This window comes from Prionailurus viverrinus, chromosome C2 (assembly GCF_022837055.1).
Source record: "Prionailurus viverrinus isolate Anna chromosome C2, UM_Priviv_1.0, whole genome shotgun sequence".
NCBI lineage: Eukaryota > Metazoa > Chordata > Mammalia > Carnivora > Felidae > Prionailurus > Prionailurus viverrinus.
Genome location: NC_062569.1, coordinates 13016276 through 13029913, shown reverse-complemented (window position 1 = coordinate 13029913; position 13638 = coordinate 13016276). Strand labels below are relative to the sequence as shown.

Below are 13638 nucleotides of genomic sequence, written 5' to 3'. Positions count from 1 at the left end.
CATTTCATTGTCTAGAGAAATTCACATGGGGTCAGACCAAGAGGCAGAGGACTCAATGACACTACATTGTCAAAGGCAAGAATACAAGGAGAGATAAAGAATTAACATAATGCAGGGGAAGAAAAATAATTTTCCTTCTACTTTTCTAGGTTCTTGACTGGGACCCCCCCATAATACAGACATGTTAATATTAACAGGAGAAAAGCAAATAGAAGTTTAATAACTTGTATATCTCTTTCATGGAGATATCCAGGAAAACCTTGTAACTCTCTGAAATGGTCCAAGTCACCATCTTAAATATCATCTTTAGCTAAAGACAAAAGATGTTGGGGGAGGGGTAATGAGGCCAGTAATGGGAGGTTACCAGAAAAAGCACAGTAAACAAGGGTAAGGTTGTTACACAGATTTAAAAGCCTCGCTTCTCCACTGATAAGTTTCTTGAGATCTAGAATACTCTTTTCTTCCAGATACAAAGAGGGAGACACTGTTACAAATGGAGATTTCCCTTATAAATGTAAACGTCTCTTACAAAAGGGTAACTTCTAGTCAGTTTTCAGAGCTTTTCCTCTATCTGCTGTTTCTTAAAAATAATCAGCCTGAGCTAATGCTTATGCCAAAGAGACATATTTTTTGGATGGTATATTCTGCTTCCCTTCAAACATTAAACAATTACATTTTATTTTTTTTAAATCTTTTTTTTCAACATTTATTTATTTTTGGGACAGAGAGAGACAGAGCATGAACGGGGGAGGGGCAGAGAGAGAGGGAGACACAGAATCGGAAGCAGGCTCCAGGCTCCGAGCCATCAGCCCAGAGCCTGACGCGGGGCTCGAACTCACGGACCGCGAGATCGTGACCTGGCTGAAGTCGGACGCTTAACCGACTGCGCCACCCAGGCGCCCCTAAACAATTACATTTTAGAAGAACACATTTTCCCAGTGGGTTGGAAGAGGAAAGGTCCATTTTAGTTTTCAGATTGTAAACTTACAAATTAGTATATGGTTTATCCAAGCAAATGAACAAACAACAACAAAAATCCTCCCAGCCATGTTAATGTATTGACCACGTTTTTCAGGACAATATGGATTTATTTTATTCATTCAGTTTTAAAAATATTTGTGCTAATAATCAGCAATTTTTCTAGTCAAGTAAGGATGTGGAGAGAGCATGAATTCTCAAAGAATAAGTTTCTTCCTGTTGTGTTTTATAAAATTGTCAAATAAGTTTAGTTAAGTCACCAAGGATCACCACATTTCCCCCCAGTCCGGGATTCATTTGTTAGGGCCATATCCTTTGTCTAGATTTTATCATGTGGGCTCATTTACTATTTAAGTAATTGTTCTCCCTGAGACACTGACTAGTTTTCACTGGGAAATTGGAGTGAAAGAGGTTCAACGGACAATCAACTTCTAGCCTTTTTGAAACTGCAGGGATTAATGAGAAAAAAACTAATTTGGTTGCAATTAGCAAAATAGCTCCCATTTTAGAAGGAAACTCCTAAGGATCTTTTTCCAAAATAGAATCCTACAGTTTCTACTGTGAAAACATGGCAACTTTGAGGAGAAATATTTATCTTCACACAAATACTGGTTATGAATAAGTTTCTAATGTCAAAAAGCAAAATGAGACAGTACATTTTAAAGCTCTTATTGGCTTTATTCAAGGATTCATGGATCAGACAGCATCCCATCAGGCAGGTAGAAAGGAACTCTGAGGAGCTGTGCAAATTGGAGGCTTCTATAGGCAGAAGGGAGTGTGAACAAAAGTATTGGCAAAAAAAATGGATTGGTTATGGCAAAGTCACTTTCCTACAGAGGATTGCCCGGGATCTATCAGGTAAATTACCTCAACAGTGCTGATCAGGTGACTCCTGACTGACTGGTTTAAACTTCCATTTCTGGGAGAGCCAAAACTTTAATTAAGTTAGGTTTTGGTCTGATGACATGAAACTTCACATAAGTGACTCCATTTTGGACCCGTTGTCTGGTTTTTAGCATTAACATAACTGGAAGGAGTTGACATTCGCCTCTTTACTTCTAAGGCAAGTTCACTTTCTGCTTCAACTGATTATTTTTTCAACAATATTTTTTGTTTTCTTTTATGGTCTGCCAGTGCTCTTTCGAAGCCCAGTTAGATAGAATAACAGCCAACATAATAGAGACTAAAAGGGGGCCAAATATCTCTCCAGAAGCAAGACAACTTCAAAGATACGCATTACAAAGCACTACTGTGACTCAAATAATCACTTGTTTTTAAGGGGGATTTGCTAATGTAGAATTGGTTTCTTATCTTTCCAGCCCCTAGTGAGCCTTTACTGTGCAAATTCGCTGATGGAGGACAAAAGAAGCGACAGAATCAAAGCAAATACACCCAGAATGGAAGGCCTTGGCCCAGGGAAGGAGAGGTGAGTGAGTACTGACTGACTTTTGCTCAGTAATATAGCCCCATGCTTTCCTCAAAATGGCGGCAAGACAGACATTTGGGGCCCTGATGAAATCAGGTCTCGTAGAAAACCAAATCGCTTGGAAGAGGGCAAATGAGTAGGCCTATATTAATGTGCTCAGGATAAAATTACTTGAGGAGGAATGTAGGAATTCATAATTGACCTCAGTTCTGTACTACAATAAGTCCTCTGTCTTTCACCAAACCTTAACCTGATACATACTCGCTGAAAGACTTATCCACAAAGAGTTGATCCATAATTGTATAGTACCTAAAAAATATTTTCAGTGAAATCAGTAATGAGAGTTGAATGTTTATGTACTTGGAAAAAACTAAAAATTTCGATTTATTTTATTGGGATCTACCATTGCACATATATGTGTTTTATATATTTTTCCATATGCTAATAAATCTGTTGATACGTATTTTACCTAAGTATATATCAACATAAGATATGACATTTTCATTTTTTATATTGAAATAAAATTTTAAATTGAAAGAAAAGTTGATGTACACAGGGTTTTGTTTTTCACAACAAAAAGAAAGGCATTTAACAGTTAATGATCCACTTACCCTCTTAACACAAAACAGTAGAAAAGCAAGTGTAAGCATCCAGTGACACTTGAGAATGAATTCCTTTTGCTTATTTTCGCTGTAAGAAGACAAGGAAAAGGTATCTGGGCTTCTAAGAATGTTTTATTGTCTGTGAAAAGGAATGGAGTTTTTTGAATGACTTGAATAAATGCTATTTTGTACCAAGGCCATACTTTCAACAGAAGAGCTTTATTTTGTATTTCTATTCAAAGCACCCACTTCATCTATTTCTCATTTAGGAGGCATCCCACCTGATGCAGCATTTTACACTTTCAGTACTGAGACTGAAGGAAAAGAGAGTGGGGTTTTCCTCAGCAAAACGTTTAGCCATTTTTTTTTTACTAAGACTGTCGTCTGTTTTGAGTTTTTCCACACAGGTCTCAAAACCCCTCTTAAAGTATAAATTGTGTTCAAGTATTGTATAATCTATAACTCTTTATTTTAAGACATGAAAAAGAGAATCACCATCAAACACCTGAAACTAATGAAAAAGGAAAGAGTTTCAATATCCCAACTTTAGAAAGGCAGTCTGTGTTATGTTGAAAAAAGGAAGAGGAAAGGGAATGACCCTTGTGTTTTTAGGGTTGGGCTAGTGATCAGCAGTTAGCTCCATCGTCCCCAGAAGACATCTGATTTCTTTTTTTTTTAATTTTTTTTTTAACGTTTATTTATTTTTTGAGACAGAGAGAGACAGAGCATGAACAGGGGAGGGCCAGAGAGAGAGGGAGACACAGAATCTGAAGCAGGCTCCAGGCTCTGAGCTGTCAGCACAGAGCCTGACGCGGGGCTCGAACTCACGGACCGCGAGATCGTGACCTGGCTGAAGTCGGACGCTTAACCGACTGAGCCACCCAGGCGCCCCTACATCTCATTTCTGATAGCATGCATTATGGCATCCATCCCATACCAAACATCTGTAGTCTAGAACGACTCATTTGATCTTTTAAATTTTTATTGAATCTAACGCCCACTGATGAGAGAGATTTCAGGATCGCAGACCATAACCAAGAAGCCTCGACGGTCAGTCAGATAAGCTGGGATGACTGAAAGCTCAGTTCCTGTCTCTGTAAGGTCCTGTCTTATCACATCCTTAAGGTCCTGTCTTGCCAGTTGCATGCAGCAAGACACCCCCCTCTTACACATTTCTCAAGATCAAGCCAGTCAACATAAAAGAAATGTAGACTGCAAGCTGCCACTTTGCTACTGTAGACGAATCTAGAGCTTTGGGTTTAGATCTTGGTAAAGACCATGTGTGCTATTGCCACAGAAGCATTGTGGTGTCAACGTTAGCAACCGGAGCATCTTGTAATTTACTTGTAGGTTTTAAACATACATCCCTAATCTCTGTTGTCAAAAGCTGCTTTTTAAGAGTTATACCTTTTGATGTTGAACTGTGAAGATCAAAGGAGCTTAATTAAATTTACCTGTGACCAATAAAAATGTATTCCAAGTATGTAGATACATTCAGAAGAAAGAACTTAGGAAAAGAAAGGGCATGCACTAAAAATATGCTTATCACATATTTTGGTTTTGAGATAAGCATATTAATGTTTACACCTCGATTGTGGTTTTAGGTGTAGATACTCTAAGGATGTTGGATAACTTTGTGTCCCTATCATTTTATATACATATAGATGATATAGATACAGATATAGATTTAGACGTATATAGATATATTTGCTTCTATTTCTGCTTGCATTATACTTGCTAAATTGTATTAGCATGGTTGATAAAGTTTGACGTAATGTAGTTTATTCCTATGTAAGCAATATTCAGTGAACTTTTATACACCAGGAAATTTTAATTACTGTATTTCATTGTTTCCAAGACCCATGTTTTTGTTGTTGTTTTTCCACATTTTAACACTGCTGAAATTGGTTCTCCTCTTATAATCAATGGCATTATGAGAAGACAATTTGCATTTGCTCTCATTAGTCATCTGGGAGCACTATTTACATTCTCTGCTGGTCTTTGACCCCTCTGACTTCATGAATTGAAACTCTAACCCAAGCAAGGACTCTGGGTCAGATTCTTAGGAGAGATTTTCTCTGTGCCCTTCCTTCATCCAGTATTAAGGTTGAGACATAAATCTTACCTTGAAGTCCATTCTTTTTTTTTTTTTTTAATAGCCCCTTGGCGTACCAACTTGATGAGGAGATCATTTGGGGTGTTTGTTTTTGCTTGGTTTTTTGTTGCAGTTATTGTTGTTGTTTTTATATGAGATGATGGTAAACCTTCCATTGTTGCCCTAGATAAAATGAAAGATGATAATTTCAATTCCAATGCCTCAGCATTTGAGATAGTAGCACAGATTGAGACTCATGTTTTCTCTGCCTCTCTTGAAAGTCAGGTAAAAAAATGATAGTGTGAAAAGGATTTCTCCTAAAATGTTTAAGCCTCTTACAAGTACCTAAAGCATGACAACTGATAAGCTAATTAAAATTTTAATGTATTGTGTAAAGCTGTTTTCTTCTGAGTGGCATTTTCATAACAGTTCCTTTTAGCATGGTGAAATGCACTTTTTTATAAAAAAAAATCTAGTAATGAAAACTACACACATAAATTAGTGTAAATTAGCAAGGTTTTGAAATACAAATATATGCTGCTGGACATGTTTTTGCATAAGTGGAATACACAGGGATATTTTAAAGTTCTTAATTAATCTCTCAAGTGACAAGCAAAACTCTGAACAGAATGATCAGGGATTGGGGCTATTAGGCTTCTCTTAGTGCTCTACAAATCTTATCATTTTATTTCTTCATATAGCTATTCACAAACTCTTTGGTCTTAGTATCCCTTCATACTCTTAAAAATGATTGTTTATTAGTTCATTAAAAAAGAATAAACCATCCCTTGTTAACAAAAATATTATATCTTTTGAAGTCAATTTTTTTTTAGAATAATGGCATTCTTTTACCTTTTTGCAAATCACTTTACTGTCTAGGTTATTAACAGATGACCAGATTTGTGTATCTGCATCAGCATCCAGCCTATTGCCATATTTTGTTTGAGTTAATCATATGAAAAAAAATCCAGCTTCATACAGACATGTCATTGAAAAAGGGAGAACCTGTGGATCTCCTAAAAATATCTCACCAAACCCTCAAGTGTCCTTAGGCCACCCTTTGAGAACCACCGTCCCAGAGAAGCTTGAGCCAGGGACAGGGCTCATATTCAACTTCCATATACCAGAAGGGCCATGCTGCTTGTTAAAATAGTAAAACATATTTGTTTCATTTGGTAAATAACCACCGGCACTAGTCCATCAGTACAGCCCCTCCACCCCTTCCACTTTGGTGGCTCCTCAGGACGTCTTACCATCTCCCAAGAATGGGGTGCTACCTGGCACTGCAGGAGTTCCCCAGGATCCTACCCCGGCATTTATGTTCTGATTGGCCGGTGCTTACAACATAATGGTGGTGAGATGTTTTTAATGTCACCCCTAGCTCAGAAATGGTCTCACTGTATCATCAGTATGACTTTCATGACATTCATAAGCTAGATAGCCCATTACATCTGAAGGCATATTCTTTACTTCAGGCAAAATGTTTCCCAAAATTGATCGTGTTAGTGTTCTCCCAAATGATTGGACTGGAATCAGGAATGCTGCATATCAGTCCAAAAATACATCAGGAGTCATGGGAATAAAAGACACAGCATAAAGAATACAGTCACTGGTTTTGTAATAGGGTTGTATGGTGACAGATGGGAACTGTATGTGTGGTGAGCACAGCATAACATATAGACTTGTCAAATCACTACTTTGTACCCCTGAAACTGATACAACATTGTGTGTCCACTCTAGATAAATAAAAAAATTAAAAAACAAACAAATGAACAAACAACAACAACAAATACACATATCAGGAACATGAAGAAGAATTCCTGTTGCTTCTTCCTATGTTTCCAAAGAATGCTTTTCCAATGATTACCAAAAAGCCCCAGATTTGTTTGGAATCTATGCCCAAATAATAAGTACAACTGATCAGAAACATTCAGCTATGTTGTAAAGATGACTGGCTGAAATCAAAGATGATGGATGCTTCTACAACAATGATGAGAGTCATTCAAACCTTGAAATTACTTTATGTTGACATTTGTTGTGACTAGCCTCTGGGTCTCCTTCAGAATTTTCAAATGTAAGTGAACATTAACTGTCAAATCATGGAAGACGGTGCTGTTTCACCAAATTGTCATGTCGGGACATTATCCTTAAGTATGCAAATACCATAAACAAACTATTTCTCACTGGCTTTGAAGCTCTAATCTAGCTTTCATAAGATCTTCACAAGTCCTATAGTAATTGAGTCACTAAACGCCATCGATAACAATTGCTTCAGGAATTGCACTTCAAAGAAATAATATTTTGGCTATGGACACAAACAAGAGACCCAGCAATTGAACAAAGAAGTGACCCCATAAGGTATTCAAAAGTCTAGTGGAAAAACGCCAAGATTTTTATTATGAAAACTAAAACAAATAAAATGGTGTTTCTTGCTTTTATCTGATCTACAGTTCTCTGCTAGAGTCAATTTCAAAGCAATGAGCAGTAACAAATAATCTCTCTCTGTGTGATCCTCTGAAGATATTTTTCCTTACTGGGGAAACATTTTACGAGATTGTCTTCACGGTCTAGATATGGAGATGAACTAACAGAGCTAATATAGTATTGTTAACAATCAGCACTCAGGTTCCCAGGAATAGTTGACAGGTTATGTTGAAGAGAAAATCAAGTAAGCTTTTTGGGGATGCATTCTCGGAATACTAAGGTTTGGAAATTCTCACCTACTCCCAAGGAAAGAAACACATTTTAGATAAGGCATGATGATGTATTATATCTTGAAGACGTTTTATTTGAGGGCATTTTTAATTGCCCAAGACACAAGCCTCTGGGTATAGGAATACAGTACATGCACTTGGTAATACCAAGGGGATGGGTGCCATTCACACAAACCAGATGTAAATTGCGCTCCTTATTGTAGTGCAGTGCTACTGGCGCTGCCTGGACATGTTCATTTCAAAGCCTTTAAGAGATGGAATAAACTGACAGAGTATGCTTTAATTAGATCTCATTAAGGCACTTACAAAATCCACTATGAGTGAGCTGAAAGCTCCAGTTCCAGTTTTACCACAGCCAAGTAAGCCAAGTGATTTGTTATGACCTATAACCCAGATAATAGGTTGTCTATTTTCAGACCTGAAATCAACTTGTTTTCAGTGATGGAGGAAAACTTCTCCTGTGCTGTAAAGTTTTATAGCTCTTGTCCATTTAGAACTACTATTAATAAAAATTCTCTTCAGTGCCAGTAAGTGAGTGAAAGCCTGCAAAGGTCATGTGGGAGAAATGGGGTTTCTCGTGCTGTTATGAAGTCCATAGCCAAGTACAGGCATAGTTGATGAACCTGATTTCAAACATCCGGCCTCCTCCTCATTGTGCCACAAGGCATGAGGAGTAATCATTCATTCCGACTAAATCCATTTATGATTGACACAAAGATGTCTTTTTAGATTTCTGAGTAGACAGATACCCATAATCAATAACAAAATAGTTCCATCCTAGATTCTCACTCAGATAAACATTTTCCTTGAGGGTATGTCCTGATTTTTATGTTTGCTTTTGTTTTTATTTTTCTGAGAGAAAGTTAATGCATGCAGAGTTGGCGTCATAATTCTGGATTTCCACTGTGACTCCATCACCATAATCATCAGTACTCTTGTTGTCAAAAAGCATTTGTTCCTTCCATGACTGATACTTTGTGCTGTGTCCCAAGGACATAATGAAGTGTAGGGAGTGACCCTTGCCCTGGATGTATATTAGAAATATACATACACCGTGAGAACCTTTCTATCTCCTCGTGTTTCCTATTTCCTTTCTTACTTTCTCAATATAGGACTACCTCTTGCAGAAATGTTCTCTTTAAGAGAATTCTGTTTGAAATACATTTTTTAAAGTAATATTGGAGAAGAAACAGCTTAAACAAAAAGCATTCAGTCCTCAAACAAGCACTTACTGAGCATCCCCTATGTGGGAGGCACAAGACAGGGGATAATGGACATGACATAAACATACAGACAGATTCTCCACCCCCTGGGAACCTAAAACAGCAAAGATCTTCTCTGTAGAGTAGGCAGTTAAAGGTTGGATAGAATATAACTTATATCGTGGAACTAAAATCACTGATGATAACTGGCTATTAACCTACACAACAGTGAAAGAAAACCAAAGCCAAAATAAAAATAATAAAACTGACAAATGCATCAAACACAAGAACTTCAGCTCAGACTTGTCCCATTACTAACCATTAACTGATTGATTGCTTGTTTGTTTTTCAGGGTAGGTAACGGAGAAACTGATTTATATGCATTGACAAGCCAGAAAATCATCCCAGAGTTGAAAATTTCACCTTGTTACTTGTCTAGTAGAGTCCCCTATGCCCTTGGGTACTGAGTTGGCGCAGAGAGAATAATATTTAGAGGAGCAACTTGAGCTTGGGTGGGATAGGATACATCTTGAATCCTTCTCTAGTACTCTACTAACTATTGACGATCATAGTTCCTTCTGAAATTTAAGGAAGCACATGTGTCAGCATCTGTGATGTGCACAATACTGTTGGCTTTTCTTCATATTTTATCAGACACTCCAGTAGTTAGGGAGGAAACTCTAGCATTTCCATCACAGATCCACAGTTTTTTAGCTGAGGGACAAACTTGGGAAAGTTTTTTCGTTTTTCTGCTTCAGTCTCCTCATCAGTAGAATGAGAATGGTTAAAAGTGTATATTTAGTGATTGGAAAGATTAAATGAGGTGCCGAGGATAAAGCACTGATCACAGTTCCTGGAAAACTATAATCACTCTAGTATTAGCTATTATAACTATCATAATATCATCAACACAAGTCAGGGCATTTTAATCTGAAAGCCAGCTTTGCTATGTGTTTCTTATGACTCAAATGCTTAATTCCTTGGTGTACAATTTTATGTCATGTCTCTTTTATTTTCCAAGTGGGAATTCTTTTTAATGATACAACATTTATTTGAAAAGACATCTGCTACCAATATTATTTTTCCAGCTGAATTTTTCACTTATTTAATAAAGTATATTATAAAGCAAGTAGAAATTAATTTATTTTTACTTTGACCCAGATTTTATTAAGGTTTTTATAAGATCACATTCCAAATCATCATCAGCATTCCAAGCATTATTTAGCACTGAGGCATTAGATGGTTTTCAAATTTGTAGCCACTTTTCTCTTGAAGGTCGTGTGATCATAAAAGCCAAGGGCTGGCAAGGAAAGAGAAGGATGGAGAAGATGAAAGAAAAAGAAAAAAAGAATATTGAAAGAAAACATGAACTGTAGCTAGATACCAAGGAAAAGATGGAGCCACTATTGAGATCTGATGAATTACATGGTTAGTGTTTTTAAAGAGAAAGAAAATGAATTATTAACCTACCTATTCCGGCAAGTAATGGCAATTAGTTTTGAATGCAAAAAGTGCTCACACAACCTCTGTGGCTATGAAAAATACTCCTCATGATCAAGTACTTTCAAACATTCTTCAAAGCAATTATCTTTGACAAAAGCAGCGTCCTGATGGGAATGCTGGATTTAACAAATAATTGGGAAGTAAGAATTTTCTTGCATATTCTATGGCTCCCTAGTGCTGAATGTCAGTAATCTATTGCCCAATAATCTATTGAATGCCCTAATCTATTTCAAGAGTAATGTTACCAATTTTTTTTGTGTAAGGAATTGTTAGGATCCTTCTAAGTTAATACTAATGCCATTTATGAAATTTCCTTTTGTTTACTGAAAGACTCAGACTCATGAAATTATCAGTTAAAAAAGATACGGTGGATCTTCATTATTCATGGGTTCCCTGCATGCACACTTAACGTACTTGCTACAATTTGTTTATAACCCAGAATCAACATTCATGGTGGCTTCATGGTCATTTGTGCAGAGCAGTAAAATGTTTGAGTCACCTGGGGATTAAAGAGTATACTTACCATGAAGAGCACTGTGTAAGGTATTGAATTGTACACTTAGAACTAATATAGCACTGTGTATTAACTGAACTGGAATTCAATTTTAAAAAACTTAAAAAAAAAGTCTGAGTCACCAAACATGCATACTCTCAAGATTGAGCAAGGCAGGGTCTTGTGTCAACCTATAACACTATAAACACGTGTCCTTTCCTTGGTTTATGTAGGGCCACATTTTTCCATGTTTGTGCTTTTCACTGGTGATTTCACTTTTTAAAATGCCCCCAACTATAGTGCTGACATGATGCCTTGTGTTCCTAAGTGCAAGGAATCTATGTTGTGCCTTGTGGAGACAATATGAAAAGAAAATGGAGATCATCTTTGCGCAAGCATGACTTATAGTGCTTTGGCTTTGAGTTCATTGTTGATGAATCAAAAATATTAATAAGGTGTCTTTAGACAGAAACACAGCTAAGGCAATGTTGTGTATTAATTAGTTGGTGAAAATGTTGTGATCAGAACCTAACCCTGAATTTCTTCTAGGAGTAATGAGTCAATATTCCTAATTCAGTGTTCATGGTGACTTTAGAGAATATAATTGCTGCTAATAACAAGAATTGTGTCTTGTTTTCTGATTATTATTACTGAGTGGGAGCCAGTTACTGGTCAAGTCCGTATCTCTTCCATTGATTTAAAAAACCAATGTCCATGGGTATCAAAAATAATGTACTGATTCATGCAACCAACTGTCTTTATGTAAAAAGTTGTGTTTGAGTCAATTATCAATTGTTATGGATCTAAAGACAACAGTTTTTACTCTTTACTCTTTACTCAACCAAAAATGTAAAACTTTCTAAGGAATTTGGAAAAGCTCTGGTCCTATTTTCATGAGTTTAATGAGTCTATGAGCGACCAGTTGGCTTGTAATCACTTCATCAAGATCACTAAACATTGGACCCAGTGTAAAAATTCATATATCTTCCTTAGCAATACAAAGTCATCAGCCTAACACATTGAATTATTTCTACTATCACTTAGAACATTCTTATTTACCCACCTATCTGCATATGACAGAAAAAGCTATATTGGCCCTTGACTTTAGAAACCCCAGTGGGTCACATTGATATGGACAATATTTGATGTTCAAAGGCACAAAGATGGCTATGGAAGTAATAACAAACAAGCTGCATAAAATCTGGAGAGAAGAGATTATCCCTATGGTTCCCATTTATAAGGAACATTCAAAAGGAATATTTTGTTGAGTTTATGAAAGCATTTGGCTATCACTGGCTGTTGCCAATGCTACTTAAAGCACATGCTTTGAGGCATTCTTAGCAGTGATGAAGACAAAAATGCACCTTAACCATGTGGCCCTCTTGCCTTCAGTTGGATCTGTTTGGAACAGTGCACCCTGCACACCAACTCTTTGATCAGTCACCAGTCAACATCCTTCTTACTAAATATCTGAAGAACCTGACAAGGCCCAGAAATATATCATTTCTACTAGCTTTGGAGCCATGTTGACTGTAATTTAATTTTACAGTACTGAACATTAGAAAATTTATGTCTCAGAGATATGGAATTGAAGTGTTGCCCCCAATAAACCATTAGAAATAAAAAAAATACTTTAAAGACAATAGTTTATCTAAAGAATTATTTCAAAACTTAGCAGTAAAAGGGTGTAGATCCATGTTATCTTTGACCATATTCCGTGAAGGGGGAAGAATGATCTATACAGTTCATGATTTCCCTTGGGTATAACAACATGCTTGGCATTTAGTTGTCCAATTATTTTCTTTAATGGGACTTTGGAAAAATTAAGATGTATGTAACAACATTGCCAGGTTTTGAAAATAGTTCTTTTAATGTTGAACTGAAGAAGAGACTTTACATATGTGATCTTAAAAAAAGTGATTGGCTCTTACGATGCATTACAACACTTGCGATTGACTTTGTTAGCCAGCCCATCAAATGTAATCTTATTTATTTCATGTGCTTTACTGACCATTTAGAGAGCAGGCTCAAGGTGAATGACACTTGTAATCTCAAAAAAATCTTCCCATTGGCCCAAGAACTTGAATTTGCAGTAGTTTAGCTTATAGACTTTCTAACTCAGGTAAGTGTTCTTATTTTAAAACTGCTGGGTTCATATTTTCTAACCTATGATCACTAAAGATAAAAAGTAAATCTTGAAAATTCCTATAATAGTGTAATTTTGGATATAATGTGTTTGATGATGAGTTCCGATCATCTGCCCTAGTCTCCATTCTCAAAGAAGAGTAGGGGAAAACATACTTATGTTCTAGGGGAGAAAGTAGGGATATGGGGTTTAGGAGGGGCTGAACAATGGAAAAATTATATCAAGCAATTATAAGGGGAAAGACTGATGGTTGATCTCCATGTTCTCTGATACCTTTGACCCAGTCTCCATGGCAACTAAGTGGGGCCTCAGCCAACTAGGGAGTTTCTGGAGTTGTTGGTGCTGTCCTGGCAACTCCAGCCTGCCATAAGGCTCAGAATTATCCCCATCGAAATTTAAACCACAGCTTACAACCTCCACATACCATCAAACTGCAGCAGGGACCTGGGAGAATATGGATCAATAAGCCGGATACCTAG

The 13638-nt window shown here is 36.8% G+C and overlaps 1 protein-coding gene across 6 annotated transcripts in view; it reads left to right on the top strand.

Annotated features, from left to right (window-relative positions):
- Positions 1 to 13638, top strand: part of RBMS3 (RNA binding motif single stranded interacting protein 3) — a 727926-nt gene that overhangs the window by 571962 nt on the left and 142326 nt on the right. For all 6 annotated transcript variants that reach the window (XM_047874915.1, XM_047874917.1, XM_047874913.1 and 3 more), the window contains exon 7: positions 2298 to 2404. In XM_047874915.1, coding sequence (XP_047730871.1) covers positions 2298 to 2404 — 107 coding nt within the window. The remainder of the gene's footprint in view (positions 1 to 2297; positions 2405 to 13638) is intronic.